This window comes from Poecile atricapillus, chromosome 9 (genome assembly GCF_030490865.1).
Source record: "Poecile atricapillus isolate bPoeAtr1 chromosome 9, bPoeAtr1.hap1, whole genome shotgun sequence".
NCBI classification, from domain to species: Eukaryota; Metazoa; Chordata; class Aves; order Passeriformes; family Paridae; genus Poecile; species Poecile atricapillus.
In genome coordinates this window covers 11,818,590-11,845,446 of record NC_081257.1, presented here as the reverse complement: position 1 = coordinate 11,845,446, position 26,857 = coordinate 11,818,590, and the positions used below count along the sequence as shown (strand labels likewise).

General features: G+C 39.1%; 1 protein-coding gene across 5 annotated transcripts in view; it reads left to right on the top strand.

The window, feature by feature from the left end:
* ARHGEF3 (Rho guanine nucleotide exchange factor 3) overlaps positions 1-26,857 on the top strand; it is a 100,851-nt gene that overhangs the window by 64,571 nt on the left and 9,423 nt on the right. For 4 of the 5 annotated variants that reach the window (XM_058845235.1, XM_058845233.1, XM_058845234.1 and 1 more), the window contains one exon: positions 22,853-22,960. In XM_058845235.1, the coding sequence (XP_058701218.1) occupies positions 22,853-22,960 (108 nt within the window). Of the gene's footprint in view, positions 1-11,911; positions 12,827-22,852; positions 22,961-26,857 lie in introns of those variants that run through there. The other variant, XM_058845236.1, reaches the window with a different exon arrangement.

The following is a 26,857-nucleotide window of genomic DNA, read 5'->3' as shown; positions in this document are numbered from 1 at the left end:
ACCAGTGACTGCCAGAGGCACCCTTGTGTCTCTGGTAATTGGCAGTTGCCTTTCCTCTTTTACCTCTCCATGTTTTGTAGCAATAAAAGACTATTAAAGCAAGCAGCAGTGTTTTTCAATACTGCTTGCCGTGCTTAATTGTGTGCTGCATTCAAGTGTGTGCTGGTTCCACTTCATTAATTAATTCCAGGCTGCCAATTACAGGAGGCAGCTGAAATACAAACCTCTTCTCTGTGCTGACACCTCCCCTCCCTGGTCAGGTGTGACAGCTAAAGCCCTGCGTGACTCAGCTCAACAGGAAGAGGTAGCACTTTGAAATTTAATTAAGACAAGGTGTCTTTGAAGTTTCTTCCCCATCCCCCTCATCCTCTGGTTATTTCCTGATACATTTTTGGGGCCAACTTCAGCAAGTTTAGGAAGGAACAGGTTTGGAAAACAGACGCATGCTTCCTGAAAAGAACCATTAGAAACTTCCAGCCAGTTTCACAAACAAGAAATAATCCTCACCCTATAAGAACTGAATAGAGTAGGAAAGAAACTGTGCTGTTAGGTATTGGAATTCATTCACATATGGAAAAGTATTTAACAAAATGATTGTATAAGTATCTTAAAAACTATGATCAAACTGTTATCTCTTGGAAATATTTCTTTAGTATTCTTGCCCTTTTTTCAGTGATGAGTACTGAAAGTAGCGTGGAGGTAGGAATTGAGTGTCATTCAATTCCCTTATTTTATTTTGTTGTTTTTTTTTTTTTTAATGTGAGCTGTTCAGACACTTTGTGAGTATTGGTCACCTCACAGATACAGCTTCTACAGTTAGTAAAAAGGACTGAAAATGTGGTCCTGAGATTATGGATGACAGACAATAGTCTCAGAGATCACCTTAATGATTCTTGTGGCCACATGAAAGAAAAAAAATTGTAAAAAATTCCTAATTACGAGTTTGAAGTTGTTGATAAGCTCACCACTTGCTTAATGTTGTTATCCATGATCTCTAAAACTTGGGGATTACTGGTACAAAATCTTTGTAGCTTTCCTTTGCAAAGAATGTCCAATTCCTGAGCCACTTGCCTGCAAATTGTACTTACAGAGGTAACTGTACATGGGTATTTTGTGGTCAGAGACAAAACTAGATTTGTGCTATATGCTTCTCTAAGGTTTGAGAGAGGGTGGGGACCACTGGACAGTATTTCTGATGTCATTTTGCAGCATAATGTTTGGTGACATTTTCCTACTGAGTTGGATAGGAGGTCATAGTGAAAACTGCTCATCTCCTAACACCACAGATAGAATCAGGGTTAAACATTTCCCTCTTGCTATTTTCTCTTTTGCAAAGAATATCTCTCTTTGTAGAAATTTGTTAATTTGGCTTATCTCTGTTACTGTTATTTTTTAAAATTTGCAATATCTCACTCAAGACTGCTTTTTCATAATCTGGATACAAATATAAAAATTGGCTGACAGGATTTTTGGTTGCCTTGGACCTTGCAGAGGATGGGGGGGATATTACAATTCTTACAGAAAGGTTGGGTCAGAAGCCGATTGATTTAGAGATTCTTGCTGCTCAGATGCTACAGATGTTGAGAAAGAATGTGAGGAAAAGACAATGATTAAAAAAATCCAAACCTGTACACCACAAACAAAGCAACATTCCCGCCTTGAGCTATTGTATATTGGAGAAATAATATCTGAATCAAAACTCTATTGTAGATACATTGTAGGTATGTAAATGTTTAACTCAAGACAAAAAAAGAGGTGCTTTTAGGGTAGGTAGGAATTGTAAAACAAGTGCAAAGCATTAGACTGTGCCTTCCACAAGATCTGTTGCCCAGTTATTGTATCTTTCCCATATGTGCAAGTAATATCAGACTGGTGATTTAGTTTCATAGAGATCAGGGAAGCTGCTCATGTTCAAAAAGGTCTTTGTAGCTTCTTATTTCAGCTGTTTGGCTTATTCATGTGATGTGGTTAATATATCCTGCAATGACACGTTTTAATGCACATCTGCTGTTAGATAGCACGTACTGAAACAAATGGCACTTCCTGAGCTAACAAAATAGATGGATTCTTACTGTGGCAAAACTGCAATCATTTGGATAGACATCCTTTATTTTAATAAAAATACCAGAGCTAGAGGAAGCAATTAGGAACAGAAGCAGGTAGTCTTTAAGTGTTTGTACAAAAACAAACCCACCAAATTCCAGAGAACAGTATGTAATAACATACCTGTGTTTCTACTGCAGATATGAGGTGCATTCCAATCTTTATTGTACAGCTATGCTTTTATGAAGCTGTCCTTTCAGCCTTTCAGTTTGGATTCGTCAGTGTAATGGCTGGACATTTCATAGGACTTAACACCTTTTCTTTGTGGATTATCATTGCAACTCCCTTAGATAGTCTTGAATACCCAGTCTGTGCTCTCTTCCTGGGTCCTGTTTTGTTTCAGGGAGAAATGGAGCAGTGAATTCAAGAGGAGCTGGCAGAGCACACTGAGAACACCTGCACTGTGTGTGACAATGTGCTTGAAGTAAAACACAAGGATTAACATTATTCCTTCTGCTTTATTGCAATGTGTTCACATGCCAGCAGTCTGCTCACTTTTTTGTCCCACTTGTTACTTGGTTTATACTTTTCATTATTTGTCATACCCAGAATAAGATAAGTGTACAGGCAGTGAAATGTTATCGTGTTTCTAATGGATAATTATTAATCAAAATGAAGGTCCTGTATCCTGCAGCCTGGAAAAACATGGGCTTTACTTCTGTTGCACATTTTGCTTCCCTTTTCCTCTTTCAACTTTTATAGGTGACAAAATATTTTTGCTTCAATCAAAGTTAACCATTCTGGATGGTTAGAACTTGTTTTTTTTTACTACAGAAAATGGTTCTTTGTTAAAAGCCCATTTCCTTCAGCTAATTTAGTTACCAAGAAGTGTTATGTAACCTTGTTCTCTTCTGTAGTAGCCTAGAATTCATACACAAACTCACAGTTTGAGAGCTGAAGAGTGAAATAAGATTCCTTGGGAGGGATTTTTTTTTAAAATTCAAGATCACTTGCAAGTCTACTTAAACTGCTGCTTGTGCACGGGGTTGAAGGTCACATTATGTAGAAGGACTGTCTCTGGGAATTTCATGCTGGGCAGTGTTGTGTATAGGTTGCTAGTGGGGTATTCATGGTAGCCTTCAACACTAAATTTGTTCTATCCATCAATTACGGAATTCATATTGCCACACATAAAAATTCAGATACTAGAATTCATTTAATGTGATAATGCCTTGTCTTCTAAAATTCTTTTGCTGTGTTGTTGAATGGCATCAAATTCACCTGAGAAGTAGGGCCTTTTATATACCCTGTGTCTAATTTTGTATATTATTTGCCATTTTCCTAGGTAATCATTTTGATTGTTTTGTTCTTCTCTTTGCATTGCTTTAATGACTTCAGTTGTGCAAAAACTACAAAGGCTTTTGAAAGGATAGATAAATTAGTTATCCCAATCCCACAAATTCCACAGACCTGCCATTCAGGTTGTTCACTCCTGTTCCTGTCTTAAAATAACAGCCTTCATTCTCAACTTGATTTTTATTTTTATTTTATTTTCAATCTGTGTGCTTTTCTCCTGCTATACATCCCCATGTTACCAGAAGAATCCTTCCCAAAAGTTACATGTTGATCAGAACAAACTTGTCAGCTGTTACTGTTCTTGAGCTCTGAGAACAGTGCCTTGCATTAAAAGTATATGGCTTCTCTGTTCCCCCAATATACTCTCTTTTTAACATGCATTCTTAGAACAAAGTAATTTAGAGCTATGGTTGATATTTAAGTCTCCTGATGTTGTTTTACAGTCAGTTATATTAACACTTCAGTGTTTACTAGGGTAAGAGTTTTATTAAGAGTTTATGTTTCTGTGGGTATTTGAAGATACAGTATTTGATATCCATGTAATTTAACACCAATCCCAATTATATAATAAAATCAGAATGCTTGCTAAAACATCTTGCTTTTGTGTTCAGTTAACTGCTATGTTTTCAATATTATTAATACAAGAAGTATGTTCTGATGCAGTCTTGAGTTTTCTTAGCTTTTAAAGTAGGAAACAATATTTTCTCTGTGATGGTTGGAATTACTTTGAGAGACATTTTTCCAGCTATTGACCCTCTCTGCTATCTTGGGAACTAAATTAACTGTGATCATCACCTGTCCAAAATTCATAGTTGAACATGAGTGGAAATGGAACACTTGTGGTGTGTTGTGGTTGTGGATTTGATAATGAAGATCGCATAAAAGCAGGATGAACTTGATCAGTGCCAGATAGCAGTTTGTGGTTAACAACTTGACCGGAGAGGAGATAGCCTTCAGAAATTACAGCTGGCTTTCTTAAATCAGGAAAGTATTACGGAAAACTGTTTCTTATTTATATTTTTGTGTAAATTAAAACTTGTTATAATAACTTCTGTACCATGGGATGGGATTACATCATTATATTTACACTTGGGAAGGCAGTTATTTTGTAACATTAAATAAAACCTTTTTTATTGCTGGCAATGGTTTCTCCATTCCCTAATCCTTGATAAAAGGATACGAACAAAGAAGTTCTGTCCTAGTGTAAGTTGTTGTCTGTTTGAGGATATGTCCCATTTCAGCTGTCTTTTAAAGATTAGTTACATTGTTACTTCGTGCCACATCATCTTTAAGAATACAGGTCTGCAGTGCAGTAGTACTGGGAGTTGTTTTATCAGCGGTTGAAGCATTATCAGTTTTAGCAAGGACACTTCTTTTTGAAGTTATAACATGGCTTTCCTCCCTGCTCTTAGGGGGAGGATGTGGGTAACAGAAAGATGATTTAATTTCTTTATCTCATTTTTGTCTGATGTCACAGCATACAGGAATTGAACAACATTTCTAAAGATATTAATGAACCACTAATGGACCAGTGGAATATTTTAATTTGCATAATCACTGTAACAATCTGGATTGTAAGGCACTGAGTGATCCAAGGACCTCTGTTCAGGACCACATGTAGAGGTTTCCTGCACTGGGTGATCAGTCAGTATTGCAGTGTGAAAAAAAGACCTCTCAGATTCAAGGCTGCTTCACTGTAGTGGAGCTATCAGATTCTTGTTTCTGTTTGGAAAGCACTTAGCAGTCTCACTGCTTTGCTTGACTTTCACCACTGCCATGGATGTCTTGTAATCTGTGTCAAACAATTTTTATTTGATTAACTTTGAGTCTAGAAACACTGCTGGCACATCCTTAGCTATGGTATAGAAAAGGGTACATGATTTGTAATTTTTATGCTTCTGATTCCATTTCCTTAAATTATTAGACTTGCATAAGGCGCATTACCTCTAAACTTCTAGTGTTGCACAATGATCTTTATTTGAAAATTTTAATTTTTCTCAATACCTTCTGCAATCAATGTATTGTGATGGGCTGTGCTGGGTTAACAGCTGGATGTGATGATCTAAAAGGTCTTTTCCAACCTTAATGCTGTTGCTCAGGAGCTCATGATATCAGTCTCAAGTTTTGTGTTCTAAATGTTTATTCAAGAAACACCAATGTTCTAATTTTAAGATGGTCAAACTGGCAAAAATGACTGACTGGATGAGTAACAGAGAACAGTTGTTATGGAAATTAATAGGTGGGTTTGTTTTTAAAAAATAAATAAGGCTTCTGATCCAAATCTCTCATCCAAAAAAAATTAAAATATGGCAGTATTCTTTGGCTATGACTTCATGAAACAAGCTGACCTAACAGTTTAGAGCTACTAGGAGGAGATAAACCAGCCTTTTCCCTGTCCTGTCCTTATTTGTACCTGAGAGCGTTTTCACCATTTCTCTTCAGTGAGTTCTGGTGCTTTTCTCATGCCACAGTAACTTGTTTAGCTCATGAAAACAGCAGACAAGAGATCTGGCAAAAGAAAATATTTTTGGGTTTTTGGGCTGCTGACTTACCTGTGTGAGGAGATGAAGGTTAGAGTTGCAATAAGGTGACAGGGAAGGACTACACAGAGAGAGGGTACAGTGCCAGTGAAAGAGAGGGAGGAAGAGGAATTTGCATAGAGAGGGAAGTAAGGTTTATACTTTTGTGAGTGGCAAATTGTCAATTCACCTCAGCCCTACAGTAAAATCCTATTTTTTTTCAGCACTTGGGATTCTGAGTGCAGCACAGTAAGCTGTGTCAAACTGAACGTAAAGAAATGTATGATAAGGTTTGAAGTTTGTCTAATTAGGTAAAGAGGTGAATAGGAAAAGACAGCTCAAAAGACCCAAGTCTTATCCATTTTTGCTAGTTTTGTTTCTGACCTGAAAAGGACCTTTGTAGCTGAAAGCCCTTCTTTTGTTGTTTCTTTATTTGTTTTTTTTAGGGTTTTTGTTTGCTTATAGGTGTTTGGGATTTTTTGTAGGCTTTGGTTTGGGTTTTGATTTTTTTATCCCCCAGTTATGTGATTTTTCTAATAAACCCTAGAAACCCCAAACTTTGCTTTACATATTGTACTTGGAGGGGATGTTTGGAAGAACAAACCAAGTGGTATTTGGTCACTATTAAGAGATCAGTAAAAGAGAGGGGAACAGAATTTTCTTCTTGCTCTTCTCTGGCATACATACATATAAAAGCAAAACATACATGCATACATACAGCAAAAAATTACAAAATACTGTCCACTCTGGGGACTATTATTACAGAGTTACTCATGTAATATAAATGTTATTATAATAAAATTTAACCAAAATAAAAAATAGACCACTACTGTGATGTCTTGCTAACCATTTTGTTTTAGGGATAATGATTTCTCATAAAGAAATTTGTTACTTAATTTTCCAGTCAGCAAAAGTACTCTGGAGAGAAATTCCTGCTCTCCCCAACTGCCTGCAACTTAAACAAAAGTACTTAAATTACATTTACTCTCATTTAAACACCATACAAGTGTTTCCAGTAATTTCTGGTCCCTAGAATGCCTTTTAATGAGAAGTTCAGGAAAGGATGCTCCACTTTGGGTGATGAATTCACCCTGTTCAGAATTTGAGCAGCTGTTTAAAATCCATGCGGATAAATCCATACTATCCTCCCCACCTCCTTCTTTCAGCTCTCCCCAGGGAAGTGTACTCGGACAAACTCAACCAACTTCTCTGTTTATAAGTGTGACTCGTGGAGGCCAACCTCACCACACCCTGTGATTCCCTCATCAGGGACCACCAAGTGGTGTAAAGTGCTGGGTGTGGTAGCAGGGTGGAGAAATGTGGACCCTTCCCAGTGTCTCCAGGCCAGCCAACTGTAGCACTGAGCTGCTGACCAGTCACCAAAATGATTTTTGTGTTATGAATCTGAGGTAGATTTAAAATGGACTGATATTGTCATCCCTAGGGAAGCTCATGGAAAGAGTGCTTCTGCCTCATTGTGAAAGTGATTGTTAAAAGGCATTCTTTAACTGTACTGTATTTCCTGTGGTAATCAAAAGTTACATGAATTTAGCAAAATCAAAACAAATCAAAACAACTTGGGACGTTATTTGATCTGTTTCTCTTCCAGGGCAGAATTTTTCTACCAGCGACTTTTGTATGAAGAAACAGTGAGTTTGAAAGCCTGCAGCCTGCTTTTCAGCTGGATGTGTGTTTATACAATAAACCATTTGTGATGGTTGGCATGAGAATCATGGCTCATCATCACTTTGACAAGAGTGTACTTCAGGGTAGAGGAGGTATTTTGAAACAGCCATCATTCATAGTGGGAGACTCCTGCTACTGACTGACAAAAGTTGGGGAATAGTTCAGGGCTTGGCTGCAAGTCCCAAAGCACAGCCCACGATAATAGTGAGGAAACATAACTTCCTCCTGCTCATGTTACTCCACACGTGGCACAAATAAGGATCACGTGAAAGGTCTTCAAATGGAAAATCTAGACAATAGGAATTTGGGGTTCAGTTTTGTGATGTCACATATTCCATAGAGAGGTGTTTCATTTTTCTGCACCGATCTTTCCATGATTAGGACTCTACCTGGAAAAAATACAGGTGTGGTTTTTAAGGACATATTTTTAACAGTGATCACTTACTCTCTCAGTATTTTTATTGGAATTTCTCAGTATTAAAGTGTTTAATCAAGCAGTGTCTTCCTGATATTTATTACCTAATAAATTGTAACTCATTACCATCTGAACAATCTGTATTTGCAATGAGGAAATTGCAGTTTCTTGAACAGCTGGGTAACTGCCTGAGAAATGCTCTTTTTTAGCAGTTTATGGGATTTTTGGCTTCTCAGTCAACACTGTCAGTGGTTCTGCATTCCATCTTCTGAGCCGATCCAGATTCTTAAATTTTGATTAAAAAGACTGCTTCAAAAGTTCTCTTTGGGTTGTTTGAATATGGTTTTGGTGTTGGTGGTTGTTAATTTGTTTTTCTGAAAGGAAAGCTTGCTAATGATTATACTGAAGAGAGATATTGGAGCATGTTGGCGTGAGGCTTCAGAGATACTCAGTAGGTGCAGAATTGTGTCTGTGTGTAGCATTAGCCTGGTTGACTTTCACTGGTCATTTCAGAATAGGAGGAATAGTAGCTTTGCTTTGCTTCTTAGCAAAATTGTACCTCTCCTAAGCAGTGGTTTCTGGTTTATTGGTTTGTTGTGAAACCACATACATGGAATTGCAGAATGGTTTCATTTGGAAGGGACCTTAAAGCTCATCTCGTTCCAAATCCCTGCCATGGCAGGGGCACCTTCCACTAGGCCAGGGTGGTGAGAGCCCCACCCAACCTGGCATCTGCCACTTCTCTGGGCAACCTGTGCCAGGGTCTCACCACCCTCATAGTGAAAGTTTTTTCCAATATTTAATCTAAATCTACCTTCTTTCATTTTAAATGAAAGGAAGGGTGCATATATTATATGAGAAATATTCCATAAGCTGCAAACTACTGGGTTTTTTTTCCCTTGAAATATGTATGCAGTATATCCACCTAGTTCAAGGCTTTTGTAAAGTTTGAACCAGAACACATCTCAAAGGGCTTTGCTGTGCTGACAGATGTTATTGCAAGAGTTGCTTCTGTGTTAAGTTTTGAATCTGTGAGAAAATGAACTAAAGGCGTGGGTGTGAATGCCATAACCACAGAACGGCTCTGTCAGTGAACTTCAGTCCTCAACCAGGTCAGCAGTGGTAGGCACCTTTGAGCTGGGCTTTCCAGACTTACCAAATACCTTCCTTACTTCTCCCTGACAGTAAGTAATTGTCTGACTGAATTCTGTGTTGGCCTAAATAAATTTTAAAAACCTTCCTACACCTCCCCCACTGAACTAAACCCATAAGAAATGTATTCCAGAAATGGCAAAAATGATGCAGTGGCCTGCTCTGCAATCTAGTCACTACTATCATTTTATCTGAAACACTAGTTTAGTTTTCGAAAGTACCTTACAATTCAGATTCACAATTTTTATAGTGTTAGTGTAGACTTGTAGTCTAAGTATAATTTTTGGAAAGAGTGGACTCACTGGCTCCACACTTACAAACTTCCTTAGTGGAATCACTGAAACCTTTGTTTCTCCAGCTGTATAACTGGAGCTCTCTAGGGAGTCTTTCAGCCACAAGTTTATGAACTGATATTTGGCTCTGCCTGGGCCCGTGTGCACACGCACAATGCAGTGACTATTGATGGGCAGTCACTGTGCAATCTAAATGCATGTAGAAATGAAATATAAATTACACTCAGTTTGTAAGATCTTTCAGAAGGGACTCCAAGTGTTTGATATGCAGTTCAGAAAGGATTCAATACCACGACTAAACTGTAATCATAATTCATTGTTTATAAATGCACATAGCTTTCTACAGACAGTCAGCTCTTTGAGAGTTGTTTGCATTTGTTATTCCATCAGATAATATTATAAAGTTCAGTGCCATTCGTCAATTAACTTTGGGTCCAAATTTCATTTCTAAAACTGTTTTACACTTTTCTGGTAGAGTAAACAAATGTCCATGGAGTCTAATGAATCCTACTTTCCATGTTGTTGAAGTCTATCTTGTAGGTACAAGATGCTCTGAAACTTTTTGACATGAAGGTCCTGCCTATTAACAATCATATTCCTCTTAGAACTAATTTTTCTCCTGTTTCTCAAGAGTGCTTAGTCAAGCTGAAATGCACTGGCCTGACTAATGGAGAAATGACAGAATCCCTTTCTTGGCATATTTTTTTGTGTATAAACTGAAGTTCATTATTTCAATCTCCAAACCAGTACACTCTTGTCCTGTGTGAAGTGTTGTTCATGCCATGAAGCATGTTACAGGATTAGATTGCTTTGAGAACACACCCTGAAGGTATTTTGTCTAAATGATTTAAGTGACACTGATTTTTGAAATGGTGTTAACATACAGCTTCATAAACAAACATACACAGATGGTATTTTAAATCAAGGCTTCTTGGGTTTAAATGGTTACACAGCAGCTGCGGTGTTCTCATGGAGATTCTTGACCATTTTTTACAATCTGTATGTAATGGTGTTTTGATGAAACGTGAGGAGAAACTGCCTAACATTGTCAGGTTGTGCTCAGAGCTGTGTCCTCTGAATATCACGTGTAAGAAGACTTGCAGAAGTGGGTGTACATTCATGTGACTGAAGTAACTGTTCAGAGCTTCAGAAATCCTAAGCTAAGACTTGTATGTGGTCTTCAAATAAAATGCTACATTTTTGATATTTTTTTAAAACATGGAAAGTAACATGATGGCTGCAAGAATTGATCTAACCTAACACCAAATATCCAGTGGTGATGAGCATTAGATGCTTAGCGAAGAGTCTGAAACAGAAGTAGCCTGTCATGGTGTTTCCCAAAATATTGCCCCAATAGTCAAGAACTTATGTCTGAGAATGTTTCTTAGGAGCAGCATCTGGTACCAGATACTTTCACTGTGTATAACACAAAAGTTGTATATAGTATGAAGAATTAGCTTCTTTTTCTTTGCTCTGAATCTGCCACCATCGGGTTTAATCTGATGCACCATTTTCCCCTGTAGTTGAATACAGTGAAAAATTATTCCATATTTGCTTCCTCTGTCAATTTTGGTTTGTAGATCTTTATCACATCTGCTCTAATTTCTCTTTTCTGTATGTCTTGTCTACTTAACCATTATCTGCATGAAAGCTGTTCTGTGTCTCTTGTCAACACTTTCACTTTCAGTCAACCTTGTCTTGCTATACTGTAATGCAGATGAGGAGGCACAGAACACCTGAATGTTCAAATGTCACATTTTCTTCTAGAATCATTGCACATCTAGAAGTAATGATAACTGTTCTAGTGATTTTGCAGTAATTTCAGGGTTGGGAAGCTAGTGGGGTTTTTGTTTTAAGGGCAGACTACCATAAAATAGAGATGTGCATGACAGGCACAGGTGAGCATCTCTGGTTGTACTGCAGCTACTCCTGAAAAGGCCTAGGAGGGTAAGTGTGAGAGATTATTATATGTTTGGGATATTGGTTAAGTCAAAGGAAAGTGTCCAAATGAGGGCTAGATCTGCCATTTGGCTAATCTTATTCTGAAGTCATCATTGTCTGATTAACAGCCTTTAGAAAAATAGATGCTTGCAAAGCCAAATCCATCACATGAGCTCCCTTTAAAATCAGTTAATTTTTACAAGGTCTGTGAAGTTATTCTTGGTTGGGCTGCTTCCCTGTGGCTGAAAATATTCTTTCCTCCTCCCCCATCACAGCTTTCTGCTCAATTTCCTTTTCCTTGTTTCCTTGTTTCCCGTATTATAGTCTCTGTCAGACTGATCCTGTGTTGCAAACAGGGCCCCAAATGCTTTCTCTCTTTTCAGGAAATTTTCACTACCTTTCTTTTAAGGTAGCCATCCAACAGAATTTGCCTGGATGCACAAAAACTGAAATGTCTTGTGAGACACCTTGGGCAGAGGTGTTTTTCCACTTTCTCAGCTCAATAGAACGAGAGGTGCGGGCAGGGGAGCAATTTGGCTGAACAATACCAACAAAAGTGGAACTTTAAAAACATAAGAAACAAGCTCCAGCTTGCCAGACAGGAAAAAAAAGCAGCAATATGGGTAGGAGGAAAAAAAATTTGAAAATAAAGAATAAAAAGAAAAAAAGCAGCGTGCTGGGGAGGGAGTAAAAGCAATGCTCTGTGTTGTGGCACCACGACATCCGTGACATTACGCAGATTCCCGCTCTGATCCGCGGGAGCACAGCGCACTGAATGTAGGCGCCGCCGCCGTGTGCAGGTCTGGAGTCCGGTGTGGATTTGGGTCTGTGCCATCGGGGACCGCTGTTATTCCTGCCCTCCTGCCGGACACTGGGCTGCCAGGAGAGCCGGGCGCTCTCGCAGTCATCCTGTGCCATTGGGGACCGCTGTTATTCCTGCCCTCCTGCCGGACACTGGGCTGCCAGGAGAGCCGGGCGCTCTCGCAGTCATCCTGCGGGAAGCGCACGGTTAACGTGTCCCTGTTAATGCTGCGGGAGCGAGAAGGGGAGCGCACAGCGAGGCCAAAGGCGCTCGTTCCTCGCCGGCGCTGTGAACCCGAGGGTGTGGGGGGCTCGGACCCCGCCCCTCCCGTCCTGCCCGGCCCGGCCCGGCCCGCTGCTGGCGCTGCGCTGCCGCATTTTGCTGCGGCTGATGCGCTCCGAGCCGCGGGCCGGGGCGCAGCGCAGCCACCGCGCTGCCGGGGGCCGGGCACGGCCGGCGCCGCCCCTCGCCCGCCGCTCGCACACAGCCGGCGCTCACCGCCCAGACCGCTCCTGCAGCCACCATGGTGGCCAAGGATTACCCCTTCTACCTGTCCGCCAAGAGGGCAAATTTCTCCTTGGAGGCGCAGACGGTGGCCAGCCCAGCTAAAGAGACCGAGGTACTGCTGACACGGTTGCAACTTTATTTGTCTTTATTGTGTGACCTGTATTGCGGTGGGGAAAAGTAACGTGCTTTGAGAACAGGCTGCAGTGTATAGATAGATACCCGTTTTGTTTAGGCATCCTTTACTGCCTTCTCTACGTATTCACCTTTCTTTTGGAATAAAGCAAGAAACAGAATATAGATTTTTGTCGTCTGTCACTTTAGGAAAAGTCGTCTTTAAAATACCTGATTGAGACATTACTGCTTTATGTATGTAGCCTAAATAGATTTAGTTGTATTTTGTTCCAGGACTAAGCATTACTTACAAATTGTTAAACTTATGTAGGAACTGGAAGGGAATCGGTAAAATGGTGTCTTAAAGCATTAACTTTAAGATGCCATTTACATTAACTGTCTTTTCCTCATCTCAATAAACAAAAGATTAATCTGATGTACAGTTAACTGAAAATCCTGCCCTATCAGCAGATTGACTGCTCTCTTTCTTAAAAAGCATGGAAGCCTTTCAAGTGACATTAAAAATCTTATTCACTAACTCAAATTCAGCAATGCTTGTGAAAAACTTAAATATTTGATACTTTAGGCTAATGTTGGTTTATGTTTAGGGAAAAAAACAGTGACACTAAGGATTCTGACTGCGCTGGAGGAAGCAAGAACATTTATCTGAAAGTGTTTATTACTTAAATATAGAGTTTCTTTATTAATCTTGTTTGCTGGGTAACTTGAAGACAGCTGATTAAGTAGGGTTCATTTAATACATCTCCATCAAAGATTAATTACTTCCCCACTTGAACAGGTCTAAAGTAAAAGTAACATAAGCCCAGTGACCTTATTTAATCATGATCCTCTAGCTAAGAACTGAGATGATGCTGCACTCTTGCTTTTCAGTGTACTTTTACATAGAGAGACTTAATTACTGAGGTTAAGGGAAGTGGAATTCTTTTCAGCTATGTGTTTTTGAAAAGTGACACCCTGAGTGTGTGTGTGTGCACCTATGGAAAACACGAGCTATTAGGTACTAAATGTTTTTCTCAAGGGTACTCATTATATTAATGGTAATATTAAAAAAACCCCATGGTTTTAGCCTTTACTGCATGAAGGGATTTTTTGTGAATTAACAGAATTATCAGATCTGAAGAGTTGGAGTGTTGCTCTGTTACAATTAGAAAGAGCAGCTCCATTATAATCAAATTCCAAAGAAAAAGACTCAATGAAAGCTGAGAGCATGAGAAGTATCGAGTAACAGATGTGATCGATCACAATTACAACGTGCAAACAGCTTGTGTTTTATACGAGTAAGAAAATGCATCCTAATGTTTTTGTTCTGTTTTCTGAGAGCAAGATGGGATTCCAGCGTTCTGATAAAAATTTTTTTTAATCCTGTCTTAGGAGGGTAAGACAACCCACCAGTTCAAAAAATTGAATAAGAAAGCAGAAATAAAAGCTGCTTTTTGGGAAAGGCATTATAAGGACTAGTGTGTGCAGCCTGTTTCTTTGAAATCTCTACGGGGGAGAAATCCTTAAGCTCTAACATTAGGCTGTTCTTTCAGCTTTTAGTATTTACGAGGGGAATTAAAGCTGTTGGGCGCCTTCTACCCCAGCTGCGTGTTACTGCAGCAGAGCGCTCCCGTGCCCGAGCTGGGCCTTTCTGCCCTTGCAAACGCGAGTGTCATTCCAGTTATTAACATGTGAAGTTGGTTGATTTTTTAATAACTCAAATTGTGCATACATGTTGGTATGTTTGGATTAGAACAGATTTTCTGCTATATAAATGTTTTGAGGAACAAGTCAGTGGCAGAAAAGAGAACTGAGGTTTTCTGCTTCCGGCTCTTTCTTTAAGCTACACCAGCTCCCTTGGCATAAACTTTGTGCAAATTTGCACAGTCACAAAACAATGACAAATGAAATTTCCAAAATATGTGTAAACACTAAAATCTGGATTATGATAAGAAGCTATAGTTCTAGTCCAAGTCCAGTTTCATAGTTCTTTTTAAGTGCAGTTTAAGGGCAGCAAAACACTGCAGTGCCTCAGTTAATATGGCAAACACTATAAGGTCTTTATTTGAATCATTACATGCCCCACACAAAATCCTGTGGTACAATTCTAGGTGTGAACAGTACAGACGTGTTGGGTTCCTCTCATGTTTTTTATAATTCAAAAATAGAAATAATAAAATTTGAAACTTGCTCACTCTAAGTTATAAAAACCCCCACGCCATTTCCCGATGAGAACACCATTTTCCGTGTGTCACTGGTTAAAGCCACTTCCTTATCACCCCTTCTAAAGCCAACACCCAGACTGGGTGGGCAGCAGGTGAGAACAAGCATTCACAGCCACAGATTGAGGTTTAAAGGGTCTGAATGTGAAGTCATGGGAAGGAACTCCTGAATTACTCAGAGTAAGGATGTCCTGTTGTGCCAACCAACACAGGATCCAACACAGTTGGATCCAAGACACCTGGATTTAGGCTCTGAAAACTACAACAGAGGCATCTCCAGTATGTTGTATGTCTGCTTATAGCTCTTAGAGTGCAGAATCTGAGAGCTCGGAGTCAGGGCTGTTTGCAGCCTGTCTTTTGTTGTCTCCTGCCATCCTCCCAGCACCGGTGTGAAGGAGCTCTGGGCTGCCTGGTGCTCAGGACATTGTTTGTTTGGGGTGGGGAGTGCAGGATGGGGAATATGAAGGGGAACCCACTGGCCTCTAGGCCATGGCACATCATTAACAGGAGAACCAGGCATGGAGCCAGAGGGAGAGGGGCCAAAAGATTATGCGATAAACTCCAAGTCTTGAATTTTCTTTGATCTTCCAAAAGGTATGTATTTCATTTTAATTTTGCAGTTTTGACATATTTCAACGTAATTTATTTGGGTAAGTTCATGTGCAGCGTAACTGGAAATGTGTCAAACCCCTGCACTTGGAATTGCTGACCTGCTCTGCTTAATGGCAGTGTGAAACAAACAGCTTGTCTTTATTTTTCCATTCAGTAAATCATTGTATGATATCTGCTGGTTAATTGGCAGTCCAGGTTAATACCCAGTCAGTTCCAGAATGGAAAAGGTCTTTCTTAGGTTGACTGTACAAACAGCTTCTAATGAGAGGAAATGCAGAATTTAATCATCTCTACATTAGTTGCCTGGGTCACTTCCCTAAATGGCTCTTCATTGTGCCCCAGCTATCATTTCAGGTTCTCTTCTTTGTAATGCTGTGATTAAAACAAAATATCTCTGGGTTTTCCTTTGTTTGCTTACTGATTTTGAGGAGACTGACAGAGGAGGAATAACACACTTCTTCCTGGTACCATCAGGGAGTGCAGGTGGTGCATGGGACCTTATGGGTTTCAAGGAAAATTGTATCATCAAAGCACATGCTTTATTGTATGATCAAGTTGCCTTTGTGTCTATTTACTAAAATTGCTTAAAAAATTCTCCTTGAGATGCTAGCAGTTTTAGTAGTGGGATGCCTCTCCCAGGTTTTAGTATGGACTCGTGGATGATTTAGTTACATTTGTACAACACTGAACTATACTTAGAACTGCTTTAGAGTCACCTACTTTGTTTTTCTTGACCATACACCTCAGTTCTAGAAGAAGCAATGTTCTATAATTTTCCAATCAGGATCTTTCTAAGATACTACGAAGCAAAGGCAAATTCTCTGCTGTTTCAGTATAAAAATCCAGTCTTTTTAGTGCCAAAATCAATTGAGAATGTTGTTCTGGTTTTAGACTTGCTTCGCTCTGAAGGTACATAAAGCTTGAGATGCTTGATTGAATTTATTTTTAGGTTTAAGTGTTTTCTGTGTTAAGGACTGTTATAACACAGGTTGTTTCTTCTATTTTAACCTGTTTTGGTTTTTTATCCTGCTGAAGGTTAAATACTGATAACATCCTGTGGAACAGAGCTTGAATGTGTTTTGTTGTTTTTTTTTTTTTTTTTTATTAAACTCCAGGTTTTGGGGGCATTTATTAGAGCCATTTAATCTGAGGCCAATTTAACTAGTAGCAGACTAACAAAAATAATATTGTTGGGCTTCCTGCCATGACAAATGTTGACTTACCCTTATAAAGTTGACTCAAAACTAATAACCTTTAAAGTATGGAAACCTTTAAGGCGTATGGAAATATAGCCAGTTACATGAAATCTGAAAGAGTGGTTCTGTTTGAGTTTACTGGCCATGCTTGTGAATTAGGTTTGAAACAAAGGTTACTGTACTGTTTCAATTTACAGTGTCTTCTATTTATTACACTGTTAACACTCTTGAGACTAATTTAAGTTAAAACATTTTTCCCTAATGAATGCTCCCATAGCACAGAATGAATGCTCTGGATGTCTGTTTGTCCTGATCCACATCAAAAAAGGGAAAAAGGTAACCAGCATGTTTTTATAAAATGTTAAGCAAGGTAGCTATCTTAAATCCAAAATTACTGGTGTAGATGTCTTAGAACTTGCTGAACTCCAGTAAGTTGAGATTCTAACAGGCACTGACAGTTTCAGCCACTTTATGTGTGGGTTGAGAGAACGTCAGTTGGCCTTTTAAGGTTAAAGGTGAACAGGATAAATTCTGCTATTCTAAAATGCTAAGTTTCTGTACCTTCTATTTTCACATAGCACTTATTTTCTGGGCTGGTTAAAAACCTCTGTAAGTTCCTTTTGTTGAGTTTGGTTTTAAATACAATCAGAAAAATCAACACAATATCCTGGTCACAGTAGTGCAGCAGACATGAGAATAATGGCCCCTCGGGGAAACATTTTCCCTTGTTTGTTGGATTCAGCACCAGTCCTCTGACATGGAGACTGTTGTTGAAGTTGCTGATAAGAGATGGGAGAGTCAGGTGGAAAAACAGTCATAATAGCAGCAGTGAACATAATTTGCTCTCCACTGGCAGGAAATCAGTCGCTAAGCCCTTGAGGAGCACGGAGTGGAAGAATTTTGAAGTGAGGTACTGGAACAAGTGAAGATCTTTTATATGGCACCTAGACTACTATTCAGTATGTCTTATCTGAATAAGAGATTCAGGTCATTGGTTCTGAAGTTCTTAGGGCAATATGGAGGAAATCTGGCCTCATTCTTTTTGTTTCCTTTCTTTCTGTTTGTTAGGAAATGAAAAGCAGTCTTTTGCTACAGTAATTTATCCACCAAAGTGTGATAATTAAGCTGTGGGTGGTCTTGAAAGATAATGTATCAAAACCTGATTGATACAGTTAAATGGGTTTAACTCACTCTACTTTGAACTTTGTGAATATTCCATTCTTTACATATACTAGTAAAAGAATGTTTTTTTTTTTTATTTTGCTGATGAAGAGCACTGAAGTATTACCTTCTTCCCCTAAATAGCCTTCTAGAAGCTTTCATATCTGTGTAGTGTGTTCTTGGGTACAATATAACCAATTATTAGATGCCAGTTTCACTAATGAAGAACCAGAAATAGCATGAACTTAGCTGTCAGTGCATTGCAGCTAATGTAAGTGCCTAATTCTTCACAGGATCTTCTGCTTTAACACACTTCCATGGCTGTTTGAATGCTCAGCTTGCCCTGGGAGCAGGTGCTGTGTGCCTAGATTCAGGCTTTTAAATGGTGATCTGCATTTGGGTCTGCGCATCCGACCCAAAATAATGATACAAAAGTTACCTTTTTGTCAGGCTGTTGTCATTTTGAAATGACCGTATCACAGTTTAGAAAGCAAGATGTCACTCAGTCCTGCCAGGCAAAAAGACTTAAATTTTACTGAAAAGGGAGCTGGCAGCTGTTAGTCTTGTCAGTGTGGCTTCCCACTGATGCTGTAGTTGGAGCTGCATGCTGCGTTTTTCTGCTGTCCCACAGCAGAAGGGTCATTTCTTGAGTTACACATTAAAAGATAAGAGCTTTCCTTGCTTACTCGGTAGTCTAAACCATTGGATTAGAGGTTAATATACAGAAGATACTGGAGGTACAATTGTACCTATACATAAAGAGTAAATAAGAATGAAAAAGTAATTGGAAGCACTGTGTCCTTCATGCTAATTTAGAGGCATGGCATCTTTGAAACTTCCTGTCTGATAGTTTCCCACCTTAAATTGGTGATAATTACTGACTATGCTATGGTGATTAGACTTTTGTCCTACTAATTCTCTAGAAAAGTATATTAGAGAAATGTACTAAGAAAGACATAGTAGGTGTTTGAAATATACATTGTCTGGTTTTCAGAACTATCTCTATTTTGGACACAGATTTGCTTCTTTTATCAGTTTATTCACAGTTTCAAGTTCTTTCTGAATCTGCATGTATTCATGGTGTTATTTGTTTGCAGGTTAAATTTTTTTCTCTCTGAATTCAAATGTTACCAAAGTCATCTTGAGTTCAAATATACAGCTCCCTCCAAAAGCCATCTGCTCATTGTTCTAGCCTAGTCAGGTATTAATTTGACTTCACTTGACTGTTTAGCCTTTGAAGTTCCTGCACTCATGTTTCCCTCAGCTTTATTTAGCCTTATATCAAATTTAAAGCCCTGTCAGATTAATGTTACTTGTTCACATATACCAGCTCCACATTTTAGAAACTCTGCCAAACTGTACTCTGGGTCTTTTTTTTAAACTTACTTCCCATATTGCTTTGGCAAGCCTTCATAACTCTGAAAATACAGTCTAACATGCAATAATTTCAAAACTCTGAATTTTTTTTTTTTTTAAATACCAATCATAATGGCTTTAAAAGGTCAGGCAGCACATTGTAACTGCTGAATTTTTTGTCATAACTTGGCCTGGTTCCCAGTCTGGACAGGTGATGGTTGTTGCAAATGAATGCAGCCTCTAAATCCTCTCTGAGTTCCCTGAGCAGTGAGGGGGGAGGCAGGAGGAGAGGAGGAGTGGTGACTTTGGCAGCTCTGACTCTTCTGCGCACACTCAGAGTCCAGGCCTGGAGTCTGACATGCGTTCTGCCAGTGCATGCTGTGCATGGAGCCCCCTCATGCTGGGCACACACAGTTCAAGAGTCATACACCAAAGGATTTTATGGCTGTGGGACTCCTGGTTAACTGGAACATTGGAGAGTTTTCAGAGACAAATTAGTGAAATAATGAACATATTCACTAATGTGCAAGTGCAGATTCTGGTCAGTATCTCTGGTTAAAGCAGAACAGTTCACACAGTCTCCTCTTTCCATTTGTTTTGTTGGCTGTGACGAACAGAGTCCTTGGTGAGAAAAACACCCACCTGTTCAGAACTTGCCCTCGACTGTAGAATTTTTCCCTGACCAGATTGTTGGTCTCCGTAGTTTGTTCAGCTTCCCTGCAATGCTGGTTTGGAGTGTTGACACAGCTTGAGAATGAGGGTGCTGATGAAAGGAGAGGCAGAGGCAGAATGGATGCAGACAGTACAGCAGAAATCCTGTGATCAAATGTGCAGCAATTTCAATATTACTGTATGACAGTTTTGGAATTGCTCTGGTAATTTTATATTTTCATTGCATAGTCAAAGCCTTGTTTGTAGAAACTCCATTTTTCTACAGTAGAAAGGGTGACTCTGCTGATGGCTTTTGTTGTGAGACTTCTCTGAATAAAATGACACCTGGAACACTTAAGATTTGATGAGTTTTCATTTCTAGCTCAGTATCTTAACCTACCACTCAGTTTCTAATAAAGGGGAGAATCATGTTGGGAGTATTCAGAAATGCTTTTCTCATACTTAAGAACTTATGATTAACAAGATTTTTATTCGGAGCTCATTGGTAAAGGTGTAAAGTCTCAGGCTTCTGAAGTTATCGGAAGCAATGTTATTTGAGAGAATCCTGTAATAATGCTGATTCATTTCCATAAAATCAAATTCTAAATTCAGACTTCATATTTAACTGTTCTGAATTCTGGTCAGAATTTTCCATGTGAAATCTTGGAACATGATAGATTGCAGGAAGAGCTCAAGGTGGGGTGCTGATACAGACGGGCAGGACTGCAGTTATCTGACCTGGCTTTGTCTGCTGGGAGAACAGCCAGCCTCTAGTGGCTCACAGCAAGAGGTTCCAGATCTTAATGATGTTTGATGGTGGCTGAAACTCTGCTTGGGCTTCATCTTTAAAACCAGTTGCTGTTTTCAGTGAGGTTTTGCATCATGAACATTAGTAAAAATTACACTGCCTTAGCTCTTTTCTCCTTGAAATGGATGAGGGCAATGGATACCAGAAGGGATACAGCATAAAGGAGTAATAATTTCTATTCATCCTAATCCTCTTCTTCCTATCTCCTGGAAAGTCTACAATGTTCATTTCCAGGTTTTGCTTTTGGGCTGGGGTGCTGGTGCCTGAGTGCCCTGTGCTGCTGAGGCAGAGCTGCTGGCACAAGCTGTGCTGCTGGCATGGCACTGCTGCCCGGCTGGGGCTGCGTGTCCTTGCACTGCAGTGCAGCACCATTCCTGACCAGCTGGCCCTGCCATGGGCCGTGCTCTGGGCACCAGCACTCAGAATAATCAGACACCAGAAACGGCTCATGCTTGTGCCACCAATTAGAGAAGAATTGCACTGGAATTTCAAGGATTTTTCCTTTTTTTGGGGAGTGGGGGAGGGGGTGGGACGCTGCTGCTTGAGATAAGTACCGGAGTGGTGCTGCAGTGACGTAAAAAATGCTCCTTCTGAAACCTGCCTCAAAGACATGGTTGCTGAAAAGGAAGGGTTATGAATAACAGTGCAGTGATGAAGATAAGGATTTAACTTGCTTTAGACTGTTACAGTTCCTTAATGCCAGGTGTCATGTATGATGGAATACATTATTTTTGCTAGAGGGTTAAACACTGTCGCTCATCTCAGCTGGCTTTTATGGATTTCCAGGTCTGCCTGCTGAGAAGTAAATTAAATATGTAGCTGCTTCTCACCTTTCCTCTGTTGCTTCACTAATGGAAGAGAATTTTTCATGCCAGTAATACAGGTGGTGATCATTGCTGCTGAGATTTATTATTATTGGGCATCAAGAAGAATGACAAATTGCATTATTTCCAGAAGGATTTGTGTTTCTGAAGAAAAGGATAATCGGCATGCTTCATTTTTCTTAAAGCTACATCCAGACAATTGGAGGCATAGCAAACCTACACAAACTTTATAAGCATGGCTGAAAAAGAGAGATGAACTGCTTTAGGATGTCCTTGAAATATGGTGTTGGATGGGGTTTTTAACTTCACTTGGAAGGTTTGGCTCTTTTTCTGTTGCCTTTTGCATGTGCTGTTCAAGATCCATTAAATGTCAGATGGAGGTTAGGAAGCCAAGGGTAACTGTTCTATCTTTATGTATTTATAATCACTTTTTTCTGTGTTACGATTTCTCTTAAAATATCTATCTGTCTATCTATATCTCTCTATATATATCTGCAGGACAAGTAGCATATTATTTTGGTTATACATTACTTTGAGTGCTGTTGTGCTATTAACATAGATATGAAAAGAACAGCATTGAATTGAGTGCTTTATGGTAGATTTTGTTTAATTTTCCTTTATATTTTATGCAAAAAAAGCATGTTATTAATGTGTTTGCCTGTATATGTGAGTACTTTCATAAGAACATGCATTCAATGGCCATAAGAGTTAGAAATTTTTGTCTAAATTATATATTCTGGAAGAAAATACATTTAACTGAATAGATTCACATGCTGACAGTGCCAGAAGCAAAGGCACACAGAGAAATGTTTATATTTGAAAGTATTCCTTTCAGTGAGATTATCATAACATGCATTAGCTGCAGAGCACTGCTGAAAATCTGTCTGCTAAGAATGAGTTAATCAAGTTATTTTCTCTTTCTTTACCTTCCTTTCCCTGTTCCTGGCTATGCCAGCTTTTCCATCATTACATTTTTCATCTATTTCCAGGACCTGTATGTACCAGCCAAGAGCACTCTGTCACTGCCAGCGTTTGAAACTGCTTTTGTTTGTTTAATGCCCTAATTATAGACCAGGTTTGCAAACACTCTTGCTACAAAGGCTTTCTTAGGAAAATCAGCAGAATGGTTAGCAATCTTTATCTGATTATGCTCACATTCCGCTTTTCTTCCTTGCCCTCCTCTTCCCTGTGCTGCAGGAGCCCAGTAACAAACGGGTCAAGCCTCTTTCCAGAGTCACATCCCTGGCCAGCCTCATCCCTCCTGTGCGAGCCACTCCGCTGAAGCGCTTCAGCCAGACCCTGCAGGTAATGCCAGCAGCTCCTGCTGCTCCCACACAGCTGCAGCTCCTTCCAGCCTTCCTGGGAGCAGGGGTGCAGTGGACACCTGCCACTGGAATGTGCCAGACAGGCTTGGGCACCTCGTCACCACAAGGTCACTCAGTTTAAACTCTCAACTCTCACCTCAAATAAACCACTTCTCTGTCCAGATAATTAATGGTTTTCACTTACCAGTAAGAATACTATTGCACCTGTAGCATATAAAAATTGTTTACTAAAGGATTACGGTTTCTTTTAAAATTTAATGAAGACAACATTCCATAATGCTTTCTCTTAAAGTTGGTTGGTGTCTTTGAAAATGTTATTTTTGGTGTAGTTGGTCAGATAGGACTGCTACATTTCCTCCTGTAGAGTGAACTTTGACCTTACCTAAACAAAAGAGTTAGTGAACAATTGGAAATTTCCAAGTAATTTTCCAAAGGTGATGATGAAAATTAATAAAGGGCAAACAAATTTTAAATGCACTTTCTATTTTACAGATTAGGTGTGCAATACTGAACATGCTTGGAGACTAATGAAACTTCAGTTTATAAAGCATTTGTGCCTTCAGGCCTAGAGATGGCAAACTATTGGGGTGCTCACCTCCTAATTGCAGTAAAACCCACAGCACTGCTCTGGGTCTGGCCCAAAAAACCACTGTTTCCTCTTTAAAAGAGTTTATTTAAGAAGGCGTGTAAAAGATCTAAAGAAAATTATTTAACAAGCCTAATTTCTTTGAGAAGAACTGTAAAAATAACTTAAATGTGTTAGAAATGTTCCTTAATCAAGGAAATTGATTAAGGATTTGATAAAATTCCATAAAATTACCTAAATTAGAGCTTTATTGAAGTTATCTGTTAAGGAAGAAAGACATGATACTTCAGAGTCTTTGAGAAATAAAATGTCATGGGAAAGAACTCTATTTTTCTGTAGTGATAATTATCTAGAAAATGGATATTACAGGGTTTTCTGACATTTGTTTTCCCTCTGGTTCCTGTGATGTTGAAAGTGCAGATTTCTGCACGGGGTTGGAGATCAGCCAGATGTCTGCAGCCCCCAGCCTGGCTCGGTGCAGGTGTGGTCTGCGTGACTCCAGCAGAGCTCCCTGTATCCCCTGGGCTCTGTGAATCTCCGGCTGAGTCTGCTCCAGGGCAAACGGGCCCAGCTCTGGAAGGGCCACATCAGTTCCAGTTGTGAGGAGTGTGGAAAAGGATGTAATTTTGGCTAAACTGCTGCTGAGCAGGGTGCTTCTTCTTCCACAGCCTTAGGCAGCTGTTGGTCTCGTTTAGGTACCTGTGCTATTGTTCTGCAGTGAAAGCCTCTGGGACTGCACAAGACAGTATCCAGAACAATATTGTGTTTAATAAAGTTGTTTCAGACTAACCAAAACAACTATCCTTTCAAGGATGCAGTAGCAGCTTCTCAAAATGAGAGCTGTATTAGTTTCAGGGTAAATTTTATCAAAAATAGGAGGCAAAGTAATGGCTTTGTTGCAAGTCCTACTGTTGCAAACATTTCTGTTTTGCTCTCTTTACACTGATCATAAGAATATATTTTAATTAGCAGATTAAACAGGTATGTTATTTATACCATCCCCTCTAAGTACGTGCTTGAAGAAGCTGTGATGAGAAATCAGCTTCTGTGTTCTCCAGATCCTGCTGGTGATGTCCCAGCTGTAAACTGATTTCTTATCTGATTTTCTCAATAGCTATAGAGCAGGGACAAAAAAGATTGACCTTGTGCTCAGGTGTCCCTCTTGGAATTACTTAGAAATGTTCTGGGAAGTACTTATAGCTATTTCACTTGATTATGTTTTATGTATAGCTGTATTATGTATGGTTGTCACTGTGTCTTGAGAACAGTACAGGTTTCTTTTTGTTCTGTGATCTCCTGTAAAAAAGAAAAAAAATGTTGATTTTTCTTACTGGAGAACTTTTATGTATCTTCATTGTTATTTCAGTCAAAACCCATGTTTCTTCTTATATTGCTGCTAGGTGTTCTGGTTCTGTAAAATGAAGAAAACTACTGTCATCACAACATTCAGAACAAACTTCTTCCCCTGGAAGAAAATAAAACAAAATCAACAGAACATTCCATCTAAAAAAGACCACTCCAACAGCATCAGTAAAAGAAATTAGAAAATTCTGAGATTCCTTTATAGCTTTTTAAGCAAACCATCTTAGATAGTCTTCTAAATGGAAGATACATGTAAGAGGGGAAAAAAACCCCAGTTTATTGCACAGGATTTTCCTTACCTCTGTACATGTGACTTCCACTTTACATTATTGGACTTTCAGCATGCAGCATAAGGAGAAACATTTTCATCTGGGCTTTCTGTAGCTTTTTTTAATAAATGTTCTTAGCAACTTTTCATGTTTTGCATATTTTATTGATTATAGAAGTACTTGATTTTTCTTGTGCATACTTCATTCCAATGTTCCACTTATTTCCAATATTTATTAATATTAATACTTATTTCTCTTAAGGATTCCAAGTAAAAATATATTTGAAGTCTTTCAGGGTTTCTTTTTGGGCCTTTGTTTGTTTTTGTTATTGACTGTTTGTAGTCATTCTGTTCCTGTCGTGTAGGGCAGTGTGTACCAGCTGCCCAATAAAATGCTGTTAGCTGCATCTCTGCCAGCTACACTCTGTCTGTGTAGCTGCAGGATACCAGTGCTAAGCAGGTATTCTTACCTGTTAATCCACCTGGGAAGCCAGTATATTTCATAGCTGTATTTTCAGTCTCCATCAAGCTAGACTAATGATTATGATCTGGTGTTATTTATTATGATGCCTGGTCTTATTCACAGCTGTGCTGTTTGGCTTAAAGCAGAAAATAGGATCAGAAAAAGACCTCCAGCTGATGCTGAAGAAAGAAATTGAAATCTGGATGGCTTCCTCTGCAACTTCAGTTTTCATCAGTGTGTCTTGAATTTAAGTAGGGAGTCCAAATTACTTTCTATCTATCTTAGGACACCAAAAATTTCTAAAAATCCTCAAGAAGAAAATTGTTTTTAATATCAGTTATAAAGGCCAGGGCTTTGATCAGTACTGGCCTTTGCCTAGTACATGAAGTTGTTTGCTTTACTGCAGCTCTAATTAAGGGTTGTTAATTGCATTAATTAACATTGTTAACACATAGATCCTTCAAGAATCATAACAAGTCTTCAAGTCTTATAACAGCCAGGGAAATCTGTTGCCACCAGAGAAATATGGTAAACAAAATGACGGGTTGTGGATGGATTTTTCCCCAACTCCATTACTTTTTGGAATTATAGAAAAATTTTAATCATCCCACAGGGCCATAATTCTTAAAGAGTGTGTGAGACATGTTTTTTAAGGAAGCCAGAAACTAGGAAAATATTTTGAAGATATGTAAGTGCTCTTTTGACATTCCTGCAGCTCCTTCATGGTATTCTATCACATGACTGATTTTTATTTATTTATTTAATTTCTCCTTCTTGACAAGTACAAAGCAAAGATAGCATAAGAGTATCTTCAAACTTGTTTTTAGAATTTTTTGGTAGAACTTCAGTTTAGGGCTCTATTCCACTAATAAATAACCTCAGTCCTGTGTCCCTCATTAAGCTAGTTAGTTTCATTAACTTTGTATGGTTAATGAAAAGGCTGATGTAGGACAGAAATCAATAAAATATATACTTATTGTGTCTAGGTAGTAAGGATGCTAAGCAAACAAGCAAGCAGGATTTTGAAGAGTTTGGTTTCATTTTGAGTCTTTCAGCCTCTTTGTGTCTCTTTTGCCCAATGAGGACAGTTTAGGGTTGTGGAGAATTGTATGGAGTGTTCTCCTGCATCAGAGGGGAACATTCTCGCAGTGCATGTGAAAGGTCACTTTTCCCAAAATATTGTCTAATTTGAGTTTGC